The sequence below is a fragment of the Eretmochelys imbricata genome, chromosome 1 (assembly GCF_965152235.1).
Source record: "Eretmochelys imbricata isolate rEreImb1 chromosome 1, rEreImb1.hap1, whole genome shotgun sequence".
Classification (NCBI taxonomy): Eukaryota; Metazoa; Chordata; order Testudines; family Cheloniidae; genus Eretmochelys; species Eretmochelys imbricata.
The window spans coordinates 215,037,082-215,062,036 of NC_135572.1; the positions used below are offsets into that span (position 1 = coordinate 215,037,082).

The following is a 24,955-nucleotide window of genomic DNA, read 5'->3' on the forward strand; positions in this document are numbered from 1 at the left end:
TCCCTTGAAAACACAGAGAGAAAGGGGGAAAGATAATGAGATGCTGATTTTAAGAGTGGGAGAGTTGCTGTTTTCCCCCCAACAGCCCTGTCTAGTGAATTCATCCTCCCCCGTTACCTCATTGCCACATTCCCTGGTGAGTGAGCTCAGCTGTTCACATAGCCTCTCTCCTTTTATGGTCAAACAGCTTCGCTTGGGCGAGGCCTTTTTGCTAGATGTGAGGGAAGTCCTTAGGCCTGGTAACTCTACCTAGAGCCACTCCTCTTCCTCCCCCCTCCCCTTTTTGGCAGACATGAAACTGAAGCAAGTCCAGAGTGGAGCGCAGGGGGCAGAGAGAGCAGGACGCTCAGCTACGGGGAGGAAGGAGTGAAGCTGGGCTTGTGTTCCAGCAGCACTAGAGACTTTACAAGCAGCAGCAAACTTTTAGTCCAAGGGACGCCACCCTTCTCTTCCTGAACTTCTCCCCAAAGGTGAGTCCTCTCCCCCACGCTCCCCTTGGAGAAGTTTATTAGTTTTATTGTAGCTTTATGCTCAGAAACTAAATGCATGTTTGTTGATCAGGGAACCCCACCCCCCAATTTCCTACCACACCCACGGCGGATGAGAGGCTGAACTTGCTGTTGTGTTTTGTGGTTTATGCTGGTTGCACAGCTTGGGACCGTATTTAGTGTTAAATTTATGGGTTTGACGTGTCTGTGTCCCCGACTTATTTTCCGTGGGAGCCTCAAATTTTTGAAAGCCTGACAAACTACTTGCCAACTTTTAGTTGGGTACGTTCCTCCCCTCCCCATCAAAATGAAATATCTTCCAAGTCGCCTCCTTTCCTTTGTAAAGGTTTAGCAATGGGGGGAGGGGGGAGGAGAAGGGGCTCCGCTGGCTGGTTTGAGTTGAGACATTCTTCTAGTGTGTGTGAGACCCGCTCTAGAGCCTTTTCCAGATGTGTTTAGGTGGGGAAAGAACCCGTAACACTTTTGGGAACTGCTTCATTTCTCCTCTGCCTTCCTGGGCGGGGATCTGAAGATACTTGTGCCTGCAAATTTGTGACTGCCTGGAGTCTGAAATATGTTTGCATGTTCCTTTCCTGCTGTGCAGAGAGGAAGACCGGGGGGCGGTATTTAGTTATGTGTGTGTTACAGATTCACTCCAGGCCTGGCTCGTAGCTTTGAAAGTTCCCCTTTCCCCGGTCCGATTCTTGATTACAATTTACATGCAGGGTTTAGTGACTGGAATGAATTTACTGGTGGGGGAAGGGAAGTGGGGGTCACTGGGCAAAAGAATGGGGGTGGTGGTTGAACAGGGAAACACCAGCTGCTTGAAAAATAAATGACTTTGTTGCTGGGGCTTTGTAACTTTTTTTGCCAACCAAGCAAACTTTGCAGGATTAACCAGAGTTTGAAGGGGTGGAAATGCATGTGGCTCTTTGTTTAATTAAAAACAAAACAAAATCCTTCAGTTTTTGGGTTTTTTGTAAATCAGCTTGATTCTTTCACTTCATATTTTTAATAGCACATCCCCTTTCTCCACTTTCCATTTGGAGGAGGCCTGTGACTCTGTGGGTGCAGTTGCCAGAGTTACTGGATTGTGGCAATTCTAAAACATTACCCCCCCTCCTCCCACCCAATACTTCCTGCTTGGTCTGAATTGATATCCTACATAGCAGGGTTTCTCAAACTTCATTGCACTGTGACCCCCTTCTGACATCAAAAATTACTACACGACCCCAGGATGGGGAAACTGAAGCCTGAGCCCACCTGAGTTTCAAAACCCAAGGGCTTCAGCCCTAGGCATGGGACTTATAACCTGAGCCCTACCACCCAGGGCTAAAGCCCTCAGGCTGCAGCTTCAGCCCTGTGTGCTTGGGCTTGGGCTTTGGCCCGGGCCCCAGCAAGTCTAAGCCAGCCCTGGCGACACCATAAAAATAGGGTCACGAACCGCTGCTTCATAGGGAAGGAATAATTTTGGAGGATGTTAGGGTGGGTCTCTTTCCATGTTCCCTTCCCTACTTGAGAGTGGGATGCACTGGAGACTGGCCCATGGAGGCAGAAGCCTAAGAAAGAGTTGGTTAGTTTCCCTTCCCAGAGTTGGTGGGTCACTGAGTAGGTATGGTTTAGGTCAGGGGTCTACAGCACTTGCATAGAAAACAGAGCAGTCTGTGATGCCTTAAAATGGATTGCTTTCATGTAACCAGTGCAACTATGGCCAGTGAAAGGATCTAAATCTCAATTTCTGCCCCTAATCAGTAGAGACAGGTCATACATAGCCCTTGCTTGAGGCTTTGGTGTCATTAGCCTCTACGGCTATATGGATCTGTGGCTACATCTTCTCATTGATGTAGATGTCAGGAAATATCTTTCTTTGGGGGAGGTCTGATAACTAATTTAGGCTCAGGCTTGCCTAGTGACACACCCTCAGTACTTTTTTTTTTTTTTGGTATGCTTGAATAACAGGACCCTGTTAATGCACATTTCATAATCGGGGAGCTGCAGGTCAGGATTGATGGATACCAGTAGAACTGTGGCGGAACCATAGCATGGATAGGGGGAGGAGAGGAAGGCCAGTCCCTGGCATCTCCGTTTTCCCTTCCCTCTAGGCTATAGGGTGGCTGGTGGACAAACAGAAGATATGCCTTCATGCTGTTTTTTAAGCAGAACTTGGGACAGACAGGGGCAGCTGTAGGAGGGAGGCTGCTGTGAGGAGAGAGAGGCTTTGGGCTAGAGAGAGTATATGGGGAAAAGGACTGCTCTGGGGTCAGGGAGATGGGAACAGCTGCTGGTAATGAAACTAAGGTATCTGCATGAAGCAGCAGATGTCCCACAATCCATCTCTATAAAGACCAGCCCCATTATAGAGTATGATCATGAGGTGAGTAGGATGTCATCTTCAAGTGCCGACAAGGGGAGAGGATTTTTCATGTCGGAGGACACTTTAAACTAGCCCGTAAAGGCATAACAAGACCCAGTGGCTGGTAATTAACCATTGGAACAGTTTACCAGAGTACATGGTGTATTCACCATCACTTGGTGTCTTTAAATGAAGACTGGATATCTTTCAAAATGATATGTCTTAGCTCAAGTGGAAATTAGTTAGAAGCAGAATCACTGGGTGAGAGTCTATGATCTGTTATGCGGAAGGTCCCAATAATGATGGTGTCATAAATATAAAGAGAAGGGTAAACATCTTTAAATCCCTCTTGGCCAAAGGAAAAACTTTCACCTGTAAAGGGTTAAGAAGCTAAGATAACCTTGCTGGCACCTGACCAAAATTACCAATGAGGAGACAAGATACTTTCAAAGCTGGCGGGGCGGCAACAAAGGGTTAGCTCTGTCTATGTGTTGCTTTTGCTGGGACCAGAGCAGGAATGCAGGTCAGAACTCCTTTAAAAAGTCAGTAAGCAATCTAGTTAGATATGTGTTAGATTCTGTTTTGTTTAAATGGCTGATAAAATAAGTTGTGCTGAATGGAATGTATATTCCTGTTTGTGTCTTTTTGTAACTTAAGGTTTTGCCTAGAGGGATTCTCTGTTTTGAATCTGATTACCTTGTAAGGTATTTACCATCCTGATTTTACAGAGGTGATTCTTTTACTTCAATTAAAATTCTTCTTTTAAGAACCTGGTGGTTGTTTCATTGTTCTTAAGATCCAAGGGTTTAGGTCTGTGCTCACCTATGCAAATTGGCGAGGATTTTTATCAATCCTTCCCCAGGAAAGGGGGTGTAGGGTTTGGGAGGATTTTCGGGGGAAAGACATTTCCAAGTGGGCTCTTTCCCTGTTATATTTGTTAAATGCTTGGTGGTGGCAGCAATAAGGTCCAGGGTCAAAAGGTAAAATAGTTTGTACCTTGGAAGTTTTAACCTAAGCTGGTAAAAATAAGCTTAGGGGGTTTTTCATGCAGGTCCGCACATCTGTACCCTAGAGTTCAGAGGGGGGAAGGAACCTTGACAGATGGTAAGGCCCCTTCTGGGCTTAACATTTGGTAATCTACTCCCCAGCACCCTTATGGATGGTTGATATGCCCAGTGCCTGACCTTGGGGGAAAAATAAGGTCTTGTGGTTTCAGACACTTAGGGCTTGTCTACATTGGCACTTTACAGCACTGCAACTTTCTTGCTCGGGGTAGTGCTTTAACATGGCTTTAACATTGCCAGTATAGATTTGCCCTTAGTCAATGCTGATGATGATTCTTCCCTCCCTGACCCTCAGCTGGATGTAAGTATGATATAGGGGGTGGAGGGGAGAGGGAGGGCTGGTGAGGATTGGTTCCAATATAACAACTAACTCAAATACAGTATCTGAGGTATCAGAGTACCCCACAACTTCGAGAACTTGTATGGGTAAGTGGCCCACGTATGTCTCCTCAGTGATAGCAGCACTGTGGAATAGCTGCAGGAGGACGTCCTGTTGTTACAGCAGCCCATCATCATCCATGCTGACAGTGCAGCAGCAGGCACTGTAGAAGAATGTTGTTCAAAACAAACTAAGTCCAAATGCTGGCATACTTGCCTCTCTACCGTTGGGAGCATTACTGTGTGCGGTCAGCATGATAAACTTAGTGCCTCTCTGGCCTGGATACCAGCATGGGGAGAAATCTTAGACATCTGGGCTCTTATCAGGAGATTGTCAATAGCTCCTGGCTGTTGTGAGTTTGGAAACATCCTGAGGGCAACATGAGTGGTGGTTTGGGGGTGGGGGGAGGATGGGGCAGGAGATGGGGAGTGTTTCAGGGAGTTCCAAGTTCGCCACATACAAGCCTTAGAGAACTCGCTTTTCAGGACATGGCTGGGCCCTGATCCTGGGAGTGGAAATATGCAGCTTGCTGTACCCTAGCTAGACCAGGGATTCTCAAACTAGGGGTCGGGACCCTTCAGCGGGGTTGCGAGGTATCAACCTTGCTGGGAACCCTGCTTTGCCTCTGGCATTTATAATGGTGTTAAATATATAAAAGTATTTTTAATTTATAAGAGGGGGGTTGCACTTGGAAGCTTGCTATGTGAAAGGGGTCACCAGTACAAAAGTTTGAGAACCACTGAGCTAGACCCTAGGAAGACACCTTTGGTAGGATGGACCTGTGAGCATATTCTGCGGCAAACAGGAAAGTGCTGCGTGCTGTGCTGTGCTATGCTGCACCCTGAGGCCAGGCCATGGATGGGCTGGCTTTAGGGCAGCATCTATACCAGAGGTGGGCAAACTATGGCCCGTGGAACCCTTCTGCCTGGCCCCTGAGCTCCTAGCCCGGGAGGCTAGTCCCCGGCCCCTCCCCTGCTGTTCCCCCCTCCCCTGCAGCCTCTGCGCCAAGCCACTGGCACAATGCCCTGGGCGGCCGGGCAGCGCAGTTGCAGAGCCACGGCCTGACCCGGTGCTCTGGGTGGCGCGGCTGTAGCGCCGCAAGCCACCGGCTTCCAGGCAGCACGGTAAGGGGGGAGTGGGGGTTGGATAGAGGGCAGGGGAGTTTGGGGGGTGTGGATAGGGGTTGTGGCGGACAAGGGCAGGGAACAGGGGGGTTGGATGGGGCAGAAGTTCTGGGGGGGGGCAGTCAGGAATGGGGGGGTTGGATGGGGTGGCAGGGGGCAGTCAGGGGTGGGGTGTCCGGGGTGGTCAGGGAGCAGGGGGGTTTGGTGGGGCAGGAGCCCTGGGGGAGCCGTTGGAGTGGGGGGGAAGGGGGGGTCTGATAGGAGGCAGGGGCCAGGCCAGGGGCCTGGCTGTTTGGGGAGACACCGCCTCCCCTAACCGGCCCTCTATACAATTTTGGAAACCAATGTGGTCCTCAGGCCAAAAAGTTTGCTCGCTCCTGCTCTATACAGCAGGGGCTGGGAGGGAATGACTCTAGGAATGTGTTAGTGAGGCTGGCTGGATCCAGGAGCTGCTTCCTGCAGGAAGGGGCGGGGGCAGGGCAGGCAGCCGTTGCGGCCATTGAGGATGCTGTAGGAGCTCTTGCTTATTGCTACAATGACAGGAAGGGACAGCAAGACAGAAATGACAGCAAGACAAAGGGCTTGGCTGGGGAATGTGTGACCTTATGGAATTGCCCAGGCTTCCCTTTGTTCTGCTTGTGCTGCAGCTGTCGGAGCTTCCCCACTGACCAGAGAGGGCTGAGGGTCTACAGGTAAAAGGATGGGGGTGGGGTTGTGAGGAGAGGATTGGGAGAGGTGGACAGACAGAGTTGGTGGGGATGCAGTGGTGACACACCCTCCTGAAGCCCCGAGCTTATGGGTGGTGGTGTGATGTGAGAGATGCTAAAGCTGCCTCTTGGTGGGGGGGGGGGGGGGGGCTTCAGTCTGAGGTGTGGGGATCTGAGCCATCTGCAGAAGGCTGGCTTCTCGAGCAGTTCTCTTCTGCATTGATCCCAGCTTTGTCCTTCTTTCAGTTTATAATTACTGCCTCCCCCCCCCCCGACCCCTCCATGTTTGTTAATCCCATTCAGCAAAGGGCTGAAGGTGGAGAGAGTTTATTGGTGCTTTGGCCAGTTGTTTCTCCCCTGCATCCCAGGGAGAAGCACTTGTTAAGGGTTTGCCTCTGGGTTAGACAGTATTTCTTACTTCAAAACATATTTGTCTCCCAGTCCTGGGGGCATCCAAGCTCTACTCATGTCCCTCAAATCTCACTCAGGTGCACCCACCCTCCAATTCTGTTTCCTGCTATGCCTTTCTCCAGATTTGTTTTCCCTTGCAGGGTCATGTCTGATCTCATGTCTGTGTCTCCACTCTCCTCCTGGCCCCCAGGTGCTGAGCAGCCAGCAGCAAGATGGCATCATCTGGTAGCCCGGGGACTCGCATGACTTCCACAGTCAGCATCAATATTTCCACCCCAACTTTCTACAACCCGCAGAAGAAGTTTGCACCAGTGGTTGCCCCTAAGCCCAAAATGAATCCATTCAAGGCTGGGGGTGCTGTACCTGGGAGTGCCTCAGATCTGCCACTGCCCCAGCCTTCTGGGGCTGGTGCCCAATGTGCTCGGATAGGGAAAGTGGGGGAGATCCCACCAGCTGCAGCACCTTTGCTTGCTGAAGGTATGTGATATCCATAACTTATTACTTTCTCCATCTGTGGGAGCTTATGTGCATTCTTGCGTTCTCAGTGCATATGGTCTGTGCCTGGTCTAAACAATGAATAAGCAACTTGCTACGAAGAATAGATGGGTGCTCACACTGGGAGGGTGGCAGGACTCCAGAGCGAGCTAAAAGGGGTGTGTGTGTTTGGGGGGGGGGGGGGAAACAGGAGGAAACTATTCTGATCACTTTGATCTAGGCATGCATAGCATCTTCCTCCCCAAGAGGAAAGGGGGCGGAGAGATTCTGGTCTCTCACCAGAGTCTGTAGGAATACCATAAATATCAGTGTAGGGGGCAGTTATATTGCAGGGAAGAATCCCCCAGCTTGGCTCACTGTGGGATGGCTCACACTGTCTTCCATATCTGTGATTCATCCCTTACCTCACTCTGTAGCTTGTCTCAGATTGTGAAAGCTCTTCCCCTTTGGTCTCACTCACTTCCTGCCATTTCACCATTGTGCATACCCTGCCTGAGTGGGTGGAGTAGTTGCAGGGACAGATGGGAGCTGCCATAAACAGGAAGTGAGACGTAGCGGTTTGCCTCCCTGGGTTTTGTTTTCTCTTGTGGGGTGTGTGTGGTATTTGTTGTTGTTGTTGTTGTTTGTGTTTCTTTTCTGGGCAGGGTTCTGGTGCAAATATAGCTTTTACTTTAGCTTTTGATCCCTGTTGGGGCCCTTTCCACTCCTCTAAGACCACCTGGTGATTTAGCCCCCATGCTAGACCTGGCCAGCACAAGCCACTAGGAGTATCCTTACTACCCACATTCTCCTTCTTGACATCCCTGTATATCACCACAGTGTCACTGGGTTTGTCTCGACTAGGATAGGTGGTGTGATGTTAGCCACCATCTTCTAAAAGGTAGTGTAGACAAGATAATGTCAACTTTAATGTCCGCTAGCTGGCCAAGTTAGTCTAGCAGGCAGCCTAACTGATGTTCTAACACCATCTTTAATTCATGGTTAAGACACACAGCCACAGAGGAGATAGGTGGTAATGGGAAAACTTGCTGTGCGCGCTGCCCCCCCGCCCCCCCTCCATTTTTTGGCAGTGTATCTGCATTGACTTCAGTGCTGTTCCTGACTGTACTCCACTGGTAAAATGAGAGCAGGATTAGGCCCCCCCACTAGCTTTTCATTGGTAGTCAGAATGAGGAACTGAGATGAGGAACTTTTTCTCTTGCCTTCTGAGTTTCTTCTGTTAATTTGCCCTACTGAAATGCTCAGTCCCTGTTCCTGAATTCAGCCCTCTGTGGCTTCGGTATCTCTTAGGTATATGCAAGTTGTGTGCTGCAGCCAGCTCAGAATGTCTGTGGAGATGATGGCTTGCAGTGTGTGGTCTGTCATTGCAGTAAAAGACACTGACTACATTGGGAAACATTAGGTTGGTATCCTGTAGCTGCTCTTCATCCAGCTTTAGGAAGCTGTGGTGTTGTCCAGTTGTGAATACTAAGTAGGAGTAGAATGGGGCAGTTGCTTAATGGGAGGATAAGAAAATTGGGGATGTGCTTTCTTCCTTCTGAGTAAGTAGTGATCTCAATGCCCCACGGTGGTGCTTTGCTGCATGGAGGTGGCTGGATAGATGGTGGTTGAGCTGTTGTCTATATCAGATGCTACTTCATTGGGTTATGTTCCTGATGCAGTACTATAGCCCTGGGCTCAGGCTGTGGGGAGGGAAGAACTTGAACAGAATATTGTATTTTTTTTAAAGGGTGGTACATGCTGGGAAACTCAAGGTTACATTTTTAAAGTAGACCTGCAGAGCGTGGTGAAAAATGAGCTTTGTACCCTTTCTTTGTTACTTTATAGGGGATAAAGGAGGCCTGAAATGCTTTCCCTCTGGGGAAAATATGGAAGGTTTTTTGTTGTTTGTTTCTCCCTCTTCTCTCCCTCCGTGCTTATTTCTTTTGTCTGGGAATTCAGGCCCTGTCTAGCTTAGGAGACTCTGGTGACCTAGAGAACTAGTGAAAATTGTGACACTAAACAGCAAAACCTGAGCAGGAAGGGGACTTTTAATTGGACTGGTTAAAACTTTTTTAAAAACACTACTCTAACTTCAGTGAAGACGGGTGCTCACTATATATATTCTTATCTATCCATTTCTCTGCTGTGGAGTCATATTTCAGTGTGTTCAAAATTCTGCACAAACATGAAGATTGGATAGACTTGAATCCTTAGTACTGCTTTGTGAGGTAGCTGTTCTCCCCGTTTTACTGAGGAGGAAACTGATGCTGAAAGGTAAAATGACTTTCATAATAGGCAACGTGGCTTTATTTATTAATCTCTGAACTGGGAGTCTAGAGACCTTTGTGTTCCCACTTCTGCCATGGGCACACTTGGACAAGGCACTGCTTCAGACCCTTTTTCCCCAGTTGGGAAACAGGGATATCCACTCCGTGGACTGTGAAACTCCCTTTTTCTGGAGTCTGGCTGTTTGTAAATCACATAGTGAGTCCTTGGAAAGGAGCTGTATAAATCCAAAGCTGCCTTGTTAGGGCCCACCTATTGTGACAAGGCTGGGACTAGATCTTGCGTATTGCTGGCTTCCAGCTTTCTCTTTGGCCACTAGATGTCTGTGTTCCTGTCCAAACAAGATGGCTGCTTGAAAATGGCAGGGTGATTATAAAACACCCAATACTCTCCAGACCTTAAGAGTCTGGAGAGGATTGGGCTCCACCTAACGAAGAGAGGGGAGAGCATCTTTGCAAGCAGGCTGGCTAACCTAGTGAGGAGGGCTTTAAACTAGGTTCACCGGGGGAAGGAGACCAAAGCCCTGAGGTAAGTGGGGAAGTGGGATACCAGGAGGAAGCACGAGCAGGAGCGCGCATGAGGGGAGGGCTCCTGCCTCATACTAAGAAAGCAGGACAAACAGCAAGTTATCTCAAGTGCCTATACACAAATGCAAGAAGCCTGGGAAACAAGCAGGGAGAACTGGAAGTCCTGGCAGAGTCAAGGAATTATGATGTGATTGGCATAACGGAGACTTGGTGGGATAACTCACGTGACTGGAGTACTGTCATGGATGGATATAAACTGTTCAGGAAGGACAGGCAGGGCAGAAAAGGTGGGGGAGTTGCACTGTATGTAAGAACAGTATGACTGCTCAGAGCTCTGGTATGAAACTGCAGAAAAACCTGTGTGTCTGGATTAAGTTTAGAAGTGTGAGCAACAAGGGTGATGTCGTGGTGGGAGTCTGCAATAGACCACCAAGCCAGGGGGATGAGCTGGACAAGGCTTTCTTCTGGCATCTAACAGAAGTTACTAGATCACAGGCCCTGGTTCACATGGGAGACTTCAATCACCCTGATATCTGCTGGGAGAGCAATACAGCAGTGCACAGACAATCCAGGAAGTTCTTGGAAAGTGTAGGGGACAATTTCCTGGTGCAAGTGCTGGAGGAACCAACTAGGGGCAGAGCTCTTCTTGACCTGCTGCTCACAAACTGGGAAGAATTAGTAGGGGAAGCAAAAGTGGATGGGAATCTGGGAGGCAGTGACCATGAGATAGTCGAGGTCAGGATCCTGACACAGGGAAGAAAGGAGAGCAGCAGAATATGGACCCTGGACTTCAGAAAAGCAGACTTTGATTCCCTTAGGGAACTGATGGGCAGGATCCCCTGGGAGAATAACATGAGGGGGAAAGGAGTCCAGGAGAGCTGGCTGTATTTTAAAGAATCCTTATTGAGGTTACAGGAACAAACCATCCCGATGTGTAGAAAGAATAGTAAATATGGCAGGCGACCAGCTTGGCTTAACAGTGAAATCCTTGCTGATCTTAAACACAAAAATGACTCTTACAAGAAGTGGAAGATTGGACAAATGACCAGCGCGGAATATACAAATATTGCTCAGGCATACAGGAGTGAAATCAGGAAGGCCAAATGACACTTGGAGTTGCAGCTAGCAAGAGATGTGAAGGGTTTCTACAGGTATGTTAGCAACAAGAAGAAAGTCAAGGAAAGTGTGGGCCCCTTACTGAATGAGGGAGGCAACCTGGTGACAGAGGATGTGGAAAAAGCTAATGTACTCAATGCTTTTTTTTGCCTCTGTCTTCACGAACAAGGTCAGCTCCCAGACTGCTGCACTGGGCACCACAGCATGGGGAGGAGGTGACCAGCCCTCTGTGGAGAGAAAAGTGGTTTGGGACAATTTAGAAAAGCTGGACGAGCACAAGTCCACGGGACCGGATGCTCTGCATCTGAGGGTGCTAAAGGAGTTGGCGGATGTGATTGCAGAGCCATTGGCCATTATCTTTGAAAACTCATGGTGATCGGGGGAGGTCCCGGACCACTGGAGAAAGGCTAATGCATTGCCTATCCTGAAAAAAGGAAGGAGGATATGGGGAGCTACAGGCCAGTCAGCCTCACCTGAGTCCCTGGAAAAATCATGGAGCAGATCCTCAAGGGATCAATTCTGAAGCACTTGAAGGAGAGGAAAGTGGTCAGGAACATTGAGCATGGATTTGCCAAGGACAGGTTAGTCAGGAATGACTTAATTGCCTTCTGTGATGAGATAACTGGCTCTGTGGATGAAAAAGCAGTGAATGTGCTATTCCTTGACTTTAGCAAAGCTTTTGACACAATCTCCCACAGTATTCTTGCCAGCAAGTTAAAGAAGTATGGGCTAGATGAATGGACTATAAGGTGGATAGAAAGTTGGCTAGATCGTCGGGTATTGATCAACGGGTATTGATCAATGGCTCCATGTCTAGTTGGCAGCTGGTATCAAGCGGAGTGCCCCAAGGGTCGGTCCTGGGACCGGTTTTGTTCAAAATCTTCATTAATTGTCTGGAAGATGGCATGGATTGCACCCTCAGCAAGTTTTCAGATGACACTAAACTGGGAGGAGTTGTAGATATGCTGGAGGGTAGGGATAGGATACAGAGGGCCCTAGACAAATTAGAGGATTGGGCCAAAAGAAATCTGAGGTTCAAAAAGGACAAGTGCAGTGTTCTGAACTTAGGACGGAAGAATCCCATGCACTGCTGCAGACTAGGGATCGAATGGCTCGGCAGCAGTTCTGCGGAAAAGGACGTAAGGGTTACAGTGGGTGAGAAGCTGGATATGAGTCAACAGTGTGCCCTTGTTGCCAATAAGGCTAATGGCATTTTGGGCTGTATAAGTAGGGGCATTGCCAGCAGATCGAGGGACATAATCATTCCCCTCTGTTCGACATTGGTCAGGCCTCATCTGGAGTACTGTGTCCAGTTTTGCACCCCACACTCCAATTTTTCCACATCCTTCTTGTAAAGAGTCCAATGGAGGGCAACAAAAGTAATTAGGGGCCTGGAGCACATGACTTATGAGGAGAGGTTGAGGGAACTGGGATTATTTCTTCTGTGGAAGAGAAGAATGAAGGGGGATTTGATAGCTGCTTTCAACTACCTGAAGAGTGGGGAGGGGTTCCAAAGAGGATGGATCTAGACTGTTCTCAATGGTAGCAGATGACAGAACGAGGAGTAATGGTCTCAAGGTGCAGTGGGGGAGGTTTAGGTTGGACATTAGGAAAAACGTTTTCACTAGGAGGGTGGTGAAGCACTGGAATGGGTTACCTAGGGAGGTGGTGGAATCACCTTCCTTAGAGGTTTTTAAGGTCAGGCTTGACAAAGCCCTGGCTGGGATGATTTAGTTGGGGATTGGTCCTGCTTTGAGCAGGGGGTTGGACTAAATGACCTCCTGAAGTCCCTTTCAATCCTGATATTCTAGGAAGCTTTTTTCACGTAACTTCCCTATCTATAAATTTCCTCTCTGATTCACTCAAAAACTTGCAACAAAAGTCTAAGGGCAAGAGGCCAAAGACAGACTTCATGCAGATTGGTTTTGTGAATTTTGAAGCTTAATTGTGGAGAGACACTGCCTTTGTGTTTATGGAGAGAGAGTAAAGAGAAAATGCCATGTTAATGTGGAAACTAAATACAAAATCAAGTAATGCAGTGTTAACTGTATCAACTTCTGTGGCCTGTTTTTATAGAGGAGGTCAGACTAGATGATTTGATGGTCTCTTCTGGCCTTAAAGTCTATGAAACTCAGCCATGCTGCACAGACAGACTCAACTAGTAGTACACAAACACTAGTAGTATAATGTTAAATGGGAAGAGAAAATGCTGCTTCTATGCAACATGGCAAGTAAATATTGCTATAAGAATTCTCTCATATCTACTATTTAGGATTAAGATCAAGCTAGTGTAGGTGCAGTAACTAACCAATTAATCCTTTATGAATAATGGTATGAAGCCATTTTGGTGGCTAATTCATAATCTGTCCTGGTACTGCACCTACCATCCTGGCAGATCTTGGTTCCATTTTGCAAACTGCTTTGTGGTGTTTGAGCAACTATTTTCTTTTTGCATTCAATCTTCCAGCATTATCTTTCCTTCTCCAGTTGAAACAGCTAAATGGACTTTGCTTGAACTTTCCGTTCAGTTGCGGGGGCGGTGTGTGCAGGCATGCAGAAACCAAGGTTTGAAAATTCCATTTGTTGGTGGCAAGCAGGAAGCTTTCCCTGAGTTGGGGGTCAAATTGCAGGTTCGGGGTGAAGGTGGTGGTACTTTCTCATGCTCTAGCTACAAAAATAAGCTCTGCCCACTTGAGGAGAAAATGAGATGGTTCTAGCAATAGACTATGCAGATGTTCAGAATACGATCACGTGTTCCACTGGGCTTTTGGTACCTGGCTCCTTCCATGAGCTCTTCTGGGTGCAGTGGGTCATAGAATCATAGAATATCAGGGTTGGAAGGGACCCCTGAAGGTCATCTAGTCCAACCCCCTGCTCGAAGCAGGACCAATTCCCAGTTAAATCATCCCAGCCAGGGCTTTGTCAAGCCTGACCTTAAAAACCTCTAAGGAAGGAGATTCTACCACCTCCCTAGGTAACGCATTCCAGTGTTTCACCACCCTCTTAGTGAAAGTTTTTCCTAATATCCAACCTAAACCTCCCCCACTGCAACTTGAGACCATTACTCCTCGTTCTGTCATCTGCTACCATTGAGAACAGTCTAGAGCCATCCTCTTTGGAACCCCCTTTCAGGTAGTTGAAAGCAGCTATCAAATCCCCCCTCATTCTTCTCTTCTGCAGGCTAAACAATCCCAGTTCCCTCAGCCTCTCCTCATAAGTCATGTGTTCTAGACCCCTAATCATTTTTGTTGCCCTTCACTGGACTCTCTCCAATTTATCCACATCCTTCTTGTAGTGTGGGGCCCAAAACTGGACACAGTACTCCAGATGAGGCCTCACCAATGTCGAATAGAGGGGGACGATCACGTCCCTCGATCTGCTCGCTATGCCCCTACTTATACATCCCAAAATGCCATTGGCCTTCTTGGAACAAGGGCACACTGCTGACTCATATCCAGCTTCTCGTCCACTGTCACCCCTAGGTCCTTTTCCGCAGAACTGCTGCCTAGCCATTCGGTCCCTAGTCTGTAGCGGTGCATTGGATTCTTCCGTCCTAAGTGCAGGACCCTGCACTTATCCTTATTGAACCTAATCAGATTTCTTTTGGCCCAATCCTCCAATTTGTCTAGGTCCTTCTGTATCCTATCCCTCCCCTCCAGCATATCTACCACTCCTCCCAGTTTAGTATCGTCCGCAAATTTGCTGAGAGTGCAATCCACACCATTCTCCAGATCATTTATGAAGATATTGAACAAAACCGGCCCCAGGACCGACCCCTGGGGCACTCCACTTGATACCGGCTGCCAACTAGACATGGAGCCATTGATCACTACCCGTTGAGCCCGACAATCTAGCCCTTGAACAGGGAGGGGAAAAAACAAATGGTATCTACTAACTTGTGGTGCCAAAATGAGCTTGTCACTCAGAGTAGATCCTTTTGTTTTTTACATACTTTGAGCAGTGAAAGAGCTAACCGTGACAGTTAACTTCAATACCGATTGATACTTTAACAGATGCTTAGATCAGGGTTGGCCAACCTGAGGCTGAAAAGGAGCCAGAATTTTGGCAATGTTCGTTGCCAAAGAGCCACAGTAATACATCAGCAGCCCCTAATCAGCACCTCCCCGCACCTCCCGATTAACTGTTTCATGGCAAGCAGGAGCCTTTGGGATGGTAGAAGGGAGAAGCAAGGGCACTGCAGATTCAGGGGTGGGGCGGGGGCAGGGTCTGTGGCAGGGCCTGTGGCAGAGCCAGGGGTTGAGCAGTGAGCACCCCCGGCCCATTGGAAAGTTGGCGCCTGTAGCTCCAGCCCTGGAGTCGGTGCCTAGACACGGAGCCGCGTGTGGTTCCGGAGCCACAGGTTGGCCACCCCTGGCTTAGGTGAATGGGCAGCGCCCACATCCCTGAGTTCTTGTTTTGGGCTCTCTGTAAACTCGAGCAGACCATGCTGCTATGGTTATGTTTGTATCACATCTTCATGGTTTTCTTTGCAACCATAACAGTTAAACTTATTTTTTTTTTTTTAAATGAAGGCAGAAATTTGGAGAATGAGAGCGGCTTGAGAGCAAGTCTGCATAACACCAAATTCACGAAAAGAGAAAAGGAGTACTTGTGGCACCTTAGAGACTAACATTTATTTGAGCATGAGCTTTCGTGAGCTACAGCTCACTTCATCGGATGCATTCAGTGGAAATTCAGTGAGCTGTAGCTCACGGAAGCTTATGCTCAAATAAATGTTAGTCTCTAAGGTGCCACAAGTCCTCCTTTTTCTTTTTGCGAATACAGACTAACACGGCTGCTACTCTGAAACCAAATTCACGGTGCACCTTGGCTAAAAGGAAATCTTAAGAAAAGGTGTATCCTATCCCTTGTAGTTTTGAAGAGAACCTCTCAAATGTGATCCAGCATATTGCTGATGGTTGAGTCTAACTTCCCCAAGCAGCAGCAAGTCAAAACCAACAAGGCTAGAAAGTTTCACTTCTGCTGCTCCTGCTCAGAGTTCTGTATCCAGCAGTGGAATGGACAATAATCAGGTCAATTTCATGCTGCTAGTCAGGGGTAACTATAAGCAGCAATAGACACAGTGGATTTCGGGTAAGGGATATAATAGTGGATGCCTTCCCTTTCCTAGCAGGAGCCAGAAGCCTTTGTAGCTTTGGGTTGAGGGGAGGAGAGAATGCAAGGAGAGTTCTATTCTCTTGTAGAAGGTGGGGAGGAGAAGAGGGTACAGGTTTATCTGAGCTCTGCTGGCTTGAGGACATCTGCCTCATAAGAACCTCAACAACTGGAGGGGAATGGAATTTTTCACCAGATGATCCCTGGACTTATGGGTCCCTTCCTCTTTCTTCTCTACCTCTGTCAAGAAGGTGTCTGGTAAGTTTCTCAAGGCCTTGTGGAGACCAGGCATGGAAAACTTTAACCCCAAAGTCAATGTTTCTTTCAGCTACCAGAAAAAGAATAGCTGCCTACAACAGCACCCTAGTGTCTGGTTTGTGTGATGGGCCAGATAGCCTAATGCAGTGGCTCTCTATCTTTCCAGACTATTGTACCCCTTTCAGGAGTCTGATTTGTCTTGTGTACCCCCAAGTTTCACCTCACTTAAACTGCCTGCTTAACAAAATGACACAAATATAAGAGTCATAGCACACTAGTACTGAAAAATTGCTTGCTTTCTAATTTTTACCATATGATTAGAAAATCAACTGGAATATAAATATTATGCTGAAGTGTAAGTACATAGTATATAGAGCAGTATAAACAACTCATTGTATGAAATTTTAGTTTGTACTGACTTTGCTATTGCTTTTTATGTAGCCTGTTGTAAAACTAGGCAAATATCTAGAGGAGTTGATGTACTCCCGGGAAGACTTCTGCATACGCCCGGGGTACATGTAGCTAGGGTTGACAATCACTGGTCTAATGCACCGGTTCCCAAACCTGTCATCCATATGTACTTGCTGGCAGGTTATATGGTCATATCTGCTTGGACTTGATCTATTTAGCCTTCTAGGCTCTTCATTGCAAAAAGCCTGGGTGCCTGAAAAGGTACTGGAAAATGAGGAATAGGCACTCTAACCTGTCCTAATGGAAGCTGCTATGTAGGAGTAAGAGAGGAAATGGGAAGCCACCTGCTAGTGGGAGAGGATCAGGCACTGGAGAAGCATGTGCAGGAGAATGAGGAGAGAGGACAAAATGGCTGGGAAGGGAGATATTTAAATAAGGGCAAACATGCATGGTGGTATATGCACACCCCTTCCCCTGCCAGGGTGGATAGTGGGTGTGTGGACACTGCGGTTACTGTCTACCTGACTGTCTCATACCTCACCACACAGAGGTCCAAGAGCCAGAGTGAAAGCAGCAGCCCTTGGGTTCAGGGTCGCATGGCCTAGCAGCCATTATCCAAGGGGCTGCTACCAGGGGTGTGGCAGCCCAGGTAGGGGGGCCTGGGCCCACCCAACTCCACCAGACCGCAACCCAGTGACAAAGTGGACCACCACTGGGTCAGCAGGGAATCCCAACGAAACATGCTGACCTCACACAGGTGGGGATATCACTTGCTCACCCTCCCTGAGTCACTTTCTGCCATGCTTTCTGAAGCTGTAGTCCATAGGCTATCAGGGTCTTTGGGCTCTTCAGCCCAGGTAAATCCCTGGGGCTTCATTGGCCACAGAGATCCAGTCTGGTTCTTGAGATCTCTAGCTCCTGCAAGCAAGGGCTGTGATGGCTTCCCAGTTAGAGACTCCACCAAGGTCCTCCCTCTCCAGCAGTCAGTCCAGACTGGGCTGCTCCCTTTTATACTGGCATAGCACTTGGATCATTCATCCGCCCATAGTGTGGTGTTAATCCCTTCTGGCCCAGTGTGGGGTATGCACACCCCATCACAGTGTGCAGGAGATCAGACTGGATGATCACAGTTTGTCCCTTCTGACCTTAGTCTGCATCTAAAATACATTAAATGCTATGGTAACTCTCCAAGGTGCACAATTGCTGTGTTTGTCTTTTATGCACTGGCAAATGTGTTGGGGAATAGTCTGTGTGATGCCAAGCTCGTGAGGGTTGTGGTCCCTGTGGGATGAGAGTTAGAGACCCCATAGTTTCACAGTTCTTGTGTCTCTGGTCTGACAAGCTCTCGGATCTTCTGTCTGAGTGTTGCTGGAGAAGCATGGTCAAAACCTGTCCTTTTTTTTCTTTTCCTTGTTCTTACCTGCAGAACTTCCACTGCCACCTCCGCCCCCTCCAGGAGAGGAGACAGTCATCTCCCCAACCAGTGCTTTCCCCCCACCCCCACCGCCATTCGAAGAGCCCTTCCCCCCAGCCCCAGAAGAGGTTTTTCCTTCTCCCCCTCCCCCCATGGCTGATGAGGGGCTTGTGACTGGGGTACCTGCCCCACAGGTAAGTATAGCCATGGCTAGTCTGGGGTTCTTTTCTTAGGTGGGCCACTCTAGTTCCCTCTGTTCTGAACACATACAGGCACTTGGCAGGGCTGTGTGGCCTTGAGTCAACATTTCTGCACGCACACCTCAGCACTGGGAAGATGCTGGGAGCAGAGAAGCTCTCTCACTTCAGGCACCTCCTCAGTGTTTTCAGAGTGCTTTGTTCCTGGAGAGGTCACTACTGTGGCACCATCTGTCTGGGCCTGCATTCCGTACTGCCCACAGTGCTCCTACAGCATGCACCTAACCCCCACCGTCACCTCCAGCTTGCCTCTCAACCGAAATGAGTTGTAGGATTATGCTATGATCCAAGACTCACAGCATTCTATTGCAGCAGAGGACTGTGGGGTTGGATAGGGATGACCCCAGGTTCGCAGCTGTTCCTGATAGGGGTGAGTCACGTAACATGTCCTATTGCTCCTTCCTCCCCCATTGGTTGATGACACAGGTGCGTGGGAAGATGAATAGCATTGATCTGGAGATTGACTCACTGTCCTCAATGCTGGATGACATGGAGAAGAATGACCCCTTCAAATCCCGGGTGGAGCTGCCCTCTAGGGTACATTGCGCTCTCTGGATGGATCATGTTGAAGGGAAGGGGTGGTAGGCTGGTTTCACTAGGGGTGAGGTGGGGTCAGAAGGGATGGCTGAATGGGGATATTGTGGGGGTGGGGGAAGGGGTAGCTGGAGCTGTTCCTGAAGTAGGAAATGAATAGATAAACCATAGGGAGAGGGAGCATAGCTGGAAGGGGGGAAAACAGTCCTGCAACTGAGATGTCAGGGATGTTTAGTGGATTGAAGGGTTAGCCAGATAGATGAGGTGGGGTGTGGAGTCAGGGAGAAGAAAGAAGGGCAGCTCTAGCCTTCCCTCAGTCTGTGGGAGTGGATGAGCTCAGTGTGTGTCTGAGGTTGGGGATTGCCTCAAGCAGTGATGCAGACTCTCCAAGGACCTTATACTGAAGTGCATTAACACTCCCTGCAAAGCATGGTGGATTATCACTTCATAATACTGATTGGCTGTCTGTTCTCCCTATCTGTTCTCCTTGCAGGCGTCTCCAGGATCCACAGCTCCCCTGGAAACACCTCCTGCCCCGAAAGGCCATATAGAAATCATGGCTGTGCCTAAAGATCCCCTAGCTCCTGCTTCTTTCCCCCCTAAGTTCACCCCAAAACCCAGTGGAGGCTTCATGCCAAAACCATCTGAAGTGGATGTGGTCCCTGCACCAGCACCTTGGGCAGCCCCACTGCAACGTAGAGACCCCACAGCAATGCAGTCCAAAGCACCAGCCCCATCTGCGCACCTTCTTACCTCAGGCCAGCCTGCCCCCAAATTTACTCCATCCCCGGTTGCCAGCTCCCCCAAATTTGGATCCAAACCAGCTGCCAGTGCTTCTGGGGTCCCCACAAACTCCATGAGATTTACTGCCCCACCCCCTGCTCAGACCCGATTCACAGCCCCTTCAGCTATGGGCTTGGCCCCAAGGCCCCAGCCTCCCAGTTTCACCTATGCCCAGCAGCGGGAGAGACCTCAGGTGCAGGAGAAGCCATGTCCCACAGGACAGCCTGCTGCCCCACAGGACATGGTAAGGAGCAGAGCCACACTTCAGATAGCTTGTGACAGGGAGTGTGTCTGGAGAGAACGCTGTTTCTCCCCCTCCCCATGTGAGGAAAGTTAGTACTCCTATCTGAGAGGGATCAGCTAAGGAAGAGCCTTCACGGTATCTTATTTGAGGGGAGGGGGCAGGCAGTATGTGGAGAAGGGTGTTCCCCAGAGATACCAGGGAAGGGGGCAGGCATTGCAGGGTGCTCCTGAGAGATACTGTGCCAGTGGGGAAGGGGGTGCAAACATGGAGGGAGGGAGGCTCCTGTCCCCCAGTAAATGCTCTCTGGCACTGAATGTCTTCCTCTGCCTTTCTGCAGCACAGGGCTCCTGTGGGCACTGGTTCAGAGTCCCCCAGGGGAAACACCTCACTGACCATGAAAGAGGTGGAGGAGCTGGAGATGCTAACCCAGAAACTCATGAAGGATATGGAGCACCCACCCCATGCAGAAGCCTCCACTTCTGGTGGGTGCTGGCAAGTGAGGTCCCCCCATGGAGAAGCTGGGTATTACAGTCTGGGTTGTGGTGGCTATCCCCCTTCTCTAACCCTCTCCCCCCTCCTGTGGCAGAGCTGTGCGGCCTCTGCCGGAGGCCCTTGTCCCGAACTCAGCCGGCTGTACGTGCTCTTGACCATCTCTTCCATGTGGAGTGCTTCACCTGCTTCAAGTGTGAGAAGCAGCTGCAGGGGCAGCAGTTCTACAACGTGGATGAGAAGCCCTTCTGTGAGGACTGCTATGCTGTGAGTGATGAAGGGGCCCAGGGTGTTGGGGCATTGCTGTGCTGGAAGGGGAATGGGCATGGGGTTGCTGCTGTGCTCTCAGTGGGCACAGGGCCCTGTGTGGTTGGCCTGCCCCAGTCTCCCCTCCCTCAATTGCCTGAAGGAGGGCTGCCCCTCCTGTCCAGTGTGCCACCCTGGGGATACTGTTGGGTTGGGCTCTTGTCTCTGGTTCACTTGCTCTTTCCTCTCCCTAGGGTACCCTGGAGAAGTGCAGTGTCTGCAAACAAACCATCACAGACCGGATGCTGAAAGCCACAGGCAACTCATACCATCCCCAGTGCTTCACCTGTGTGGTGTGCCAGACCCCACTCGAGGGAGCCTCTTTCATTGTGGACCAGGCCAATCAGCCCCACTGTGTGGATGACTATCACAGGTAGGCAGGAGGCCTCTGGCCAGAGGAGGAGCCAGCCCCATAGGTAGGTAGTCTCCCAAGAGAGGGGAGCCACACTCTTCCCCCCCCCCCCCCCCCACCATCCTTGCTGCAGGGAGGCCCTCTTCCATACCAGGCTGCCTCTCCGCTCTCCTGCACTGTTTGACTGGATCCCCATTGGGAAGGCTGCTATTGTCAGTGTCTCCTCTCCTCTGGGCTGCAGGAAGTATGCCCCCCGCTGCTCAGTCTGTGCCGAGCCCATCATGCCAGAGCCCGGAAAGGATGAGACCGTGCGTGTGGTGGCCTTGGAGAAGAACTTCCATATGAAGTGCTATAAGTGCGAGGTAACCAGCCGCTCTTCCAAATCTCCCTCCGTTTTCCCTATGTCCATTTCCTGTCATGTCTCACTATGGCATTGTCCTGTTCTCAAGCCTGTTAACCCTCCCACGGGAGTCCCCCATGTGCATCTGTCTCTTCTCCTCCCCCCCCCCCCCCCCCCCACCATCTCATTCACATTAGTGTTAGTTGTCACTGAACTTCATTCATCTTCTCCTCCCCAGGACTGTGAGAGGCCCTTGTCTATTGAGGCAGATGAGAATGGCTGCTTCCCTCTGGATGGTCACGTACTGTGTATGAAGTGTCACACCACTCGTGCCAAAGCTGCGCGCTGAGGGGCTTGGAGTGGGGTGGGCCCCTGATACCTCTCCTCCCCCATACCAATGGCCTGCATTCCCCTGCTCTCAATGGTCCAATCCCTTTGCCCCACAGGGCACATTCCTACCTACAGATACCCTGGCAGCAGTCCTTCCTTCACACAGGGATCACCACCCCTAATCCCCTCCTCCGTGCCAGGATCCCCTTCTGCAATGCCCGCTTTTCCTGGCCACAGTGCATTCCAGACTAGGGAGTATGGGAGATTCCTCTGTTTCCCCTAAATTGCTCTAGAATGGATATTTAAATAGTCTGGCCTCTCCAGCCCTGTGCTCTCTCACTCCTTCAGCTCCACCTGGTAGAGCTAGGCAGAACTACCTAGTGGTTGTCTGAGGCTAAAGGTATCTTTACTCCACGGAGCAGTACACGTATTTGGCATTGTGAGGTGAAGTGCCTTTCTCTTCAGCGCTCCTTTCTCTGCTGTCTCCCTCTCATGCCCATGCTCCTAGATGTAGGTATTTATGAGAAGAGTGGAGACCGAACTTGGTGGGTGGCCTTGCTCCCTGGGCTGGAAAGAGTTAATCTAGGTCAGGGGTGACCAACCTGAGCCGGAGAAAGAGCCAGAGTTTACCAATGTACACTGCCAAAGAGCCACAGTAATATGTCAGCAGCCCCCCATGAGCTCCCTCACCGCCCACCCACCAGTAGTGCCACAAATCAGCACCTCTCCTCCCCCCCCCATCAGTTGTTTTGTGGCATGTGGGAGGAGCGAGGGCATAGGCTCAGGGGAGGGGGTGGGAAGGGGTGGAATTGGGGTAAGGCCTGGGGCAGAGCCAGGGGTTGAGCAGTGAGCACACGCCACCACATTGGGAAGTTGGCACCTGTAGCTCCAGCCCTGGAGTCGGTGCCTATACGAGGAGCTGCGTATTAACTTCTGAAGAGCTGCATGTGATTCTGGAGCCACAGGTTGGCCACCCCTGTGCTAGGTTATAGCTTTCCTGCCTCTGTCAGATCTCACCAGCTGGCTGATCCTGTCTAACATTTTTCCCTGCCAGATAAACTAGTCAGCCTGGAGAGGGGCATCTCGCTGGGTTTGGGACCCTCTTCCTCCCCTCGTCTCCCAAAAGGTGTCTACTCCATTTCCTTTCATTCAGTGTCTTCCTTGGTGCTTGGCCCAGTTGCTTGGCATAGCAAACTATCCAAAGGATTTGTGTGTTTACAAAGGACTCTTAGAGCTCATTGTGGGGGCTGCCAGTGCCCAGTAGGGAATGGCCCCAGGGTGTGGTATGAGGATTCACTGCCAGCACAAGGTGGGAGGGATGTCTCCTCAGGTACCAATAGGGGTTGCTCACTGTTACTGGGAAGGCTGCAGTGAGATTGCAATGTCCTTGTTGGCTCTGCCTGTCACTAGGGTGATCCCCTCTTTCTGGGCTGGAATCTCTCTCTGACTGAACTGGCATTTTGGATACTGTACTTTCCAGCCACTGTGTGCATCTAATAAAGTGTTTTTGGGTGTTTTTTAATTGAAATCTCCTCCTTGGTCTGTTAATCCAACCTTGTGCACGAGAATCACCATGTTCCACCACCGTACAGCCATGAGATAGCATTGCTGTCCCAGCAATGATCCGGTCACTTCCCCATTCCACACCTGAACCCCAAGGTTATGGATTCTGCCTTTGCATGGGCAATGAAAAGGGCTAGGTTTCCCCCACCCTCTGTCATTCGCTTCCTCTTCACACTGTGTAAGCTGAAGAGCTCAAACTCTCTGCAAATCTGGCCCTTAGATCAAAGGTATTTAGGCACATATTGATGCAGATAATCAGGTGTTTTATCTGCTTAGGTACGTAACTCCTGTTGAAGCATCTCTAGGAGCCTTAGTACCTTTCAAAAATCTGACCCTAAAGCCCTCCATACTTTTGATTAGGCTAATTGTTTTTGTTCTCTGGACTGTCTCTAGAATTGAATGGTGCCCAACCTTGAATGCATGTCCTTCTTTGGAAGTACAGTAGCATCGCTGGGCTCATTCACAATGCTCCTGTTGTATCCTCTGCATTTTGACACCTAAATCTTTTTGTGGATCTAGCCCCACATGACACAGATCTTCAATTCCCCACTCAACTACTGCCTAATCCTCTAGGCACCTAAACTTCCTCTACTAAAGTTCCTTAGGTGCCAAGTTTCTGCCAGTGAGCATGTTCACAGCCTCCTCAGTTGAGGTGCCTAGGTACTTATCTCACACTTAAGTATCAGTGGGATTCTCAGGTGGGGAAACACCTACTTGATCTTGCCTGTGGGGCCTGATCCATTCAGAGTTCTCCAAGCATGCCAAACCCCACATAAAATGGCAGGAGTGGAGAGTAGGTGGGGTGCCCACTGGTTAGAGCTCTCAGCTGGGATGTGGGAGACCCAGGTTCAGTTCCTTTCTGCCTGATGTGGAGAATGGATTTGAATTTGGGTGTGTGTCGTGTCTCTCTCTCCTCCCCCCCCCCCCCCCCCGGCACGCAAAAGAATGCCCTAACCACTGGTCTATGGAGTCCTCTCTCAGAACAGCTCAAACAAGGGAATGAGAAGCATGTATGATGGGATAATATGATTTTGGCAATTAATTGATCTTTAAATATTCATGGTAAATAGGCCCGATGGGGTGGGATCTGAGTTACCCAGGAAAGAATTCTCTGTAGTATCTGGCTGGAGAATCTTGCCAATATGCTCAGGGTTCAGCTGATCGCCATATTTGGGGTCAGGAAGGAATTTTCCTCCATGGCAGATTGGAAGAGGTCCTGGAGGTTTTTTGCCTTCCTCTGTAGCATGGGGAACGGGTCACTTGCTGGAGGATTCTCTGCTCCTTGAAGTCTTTAAACCATGATTTGAGGACTTCAATAGCTCAGACAGGTGAGAGGCTTATCGCAGGAGTGTGTGGGATTCTGTGGCCTGCACTGTGCAGGAGGTCAGAGTAGATGATCATAATGGTCCCTTCTGACCTTAATATCTATGCCCCAGAATACTCCATAGACCAGTGTCTAGGGCACTTGCAGGGGAATGGGGGTGGGGTGGGGACTCAAGTTCCAGTTTCTTCTCCACATGAAGCAGAGAGGGCAATTGAGCCTGGGTGAGTGCTCTAACCCCTGGGGCAAAAATTATAAAGGGGGAGGAACAGTGCCACCATCTCCCTGCTTGTCTGTTTTTTAAAA

General features: G+C 49.6%; 1 protein-coding gene across 1 annotated transcript; it reads left to right on the forward strand.

The window, feature by feature from the left end:
* The first annotated feature begins 280 nt into the window (after nt 1–280).
* On the forward strand, nt 281–23,293 carry ZYX (zyxin). The gene is made up of 10 exons (XM_077823616.1): nt 281–470; nt 6,717–7,003; nt 18,143–18,324; nt 18,814–18,924; nt 19,415–19,948; nt 20,286–20,430; nt 20,535–20,704; nt 20,938–21,116; nt 21,337–21,457; nt 21,674–23,293. Exons 2-10 carry the CDS (start codon nt 6,739–6,741, stop codon nt 21,782–21,784), a joined length of 1,818 nt encoding a protein of 605 aa, XP_077679742.1. The 5' UTR covers nt 281–470; nt 6,717–6,738; the 3' UTR covers nt 21,785–23,293.
* The last annotated feature ends 1,662 nt before the right edge of the window (nt 23,294–24,955 follow it).

Excerpts from the sequence above, each read along its gene's own strand:
- ZYX (XM_077823616.1), top strand. The coding sequence starts at position 6,739 with ATGGCATCATCTGGTAGCCCGGGGACTCGCATGACTTCCACAGTCAGC. Across the intron at positions 18,925-19,414 it reads GGGTGGAGCTGCCCTCTAGG|GCGTCTCCAGGATCCACAGC; the intron begins GTACATTGCGCT and ends TTCTCCTTGCAG. Across the intron at positions 21,117-21,336 it reads TGTGTGGATGACTATCACAG|GAAGTATGCCCCCCGCTGCT; the intron begins GTAGGCAGGAGG and ends TCTGGGCTGCAG.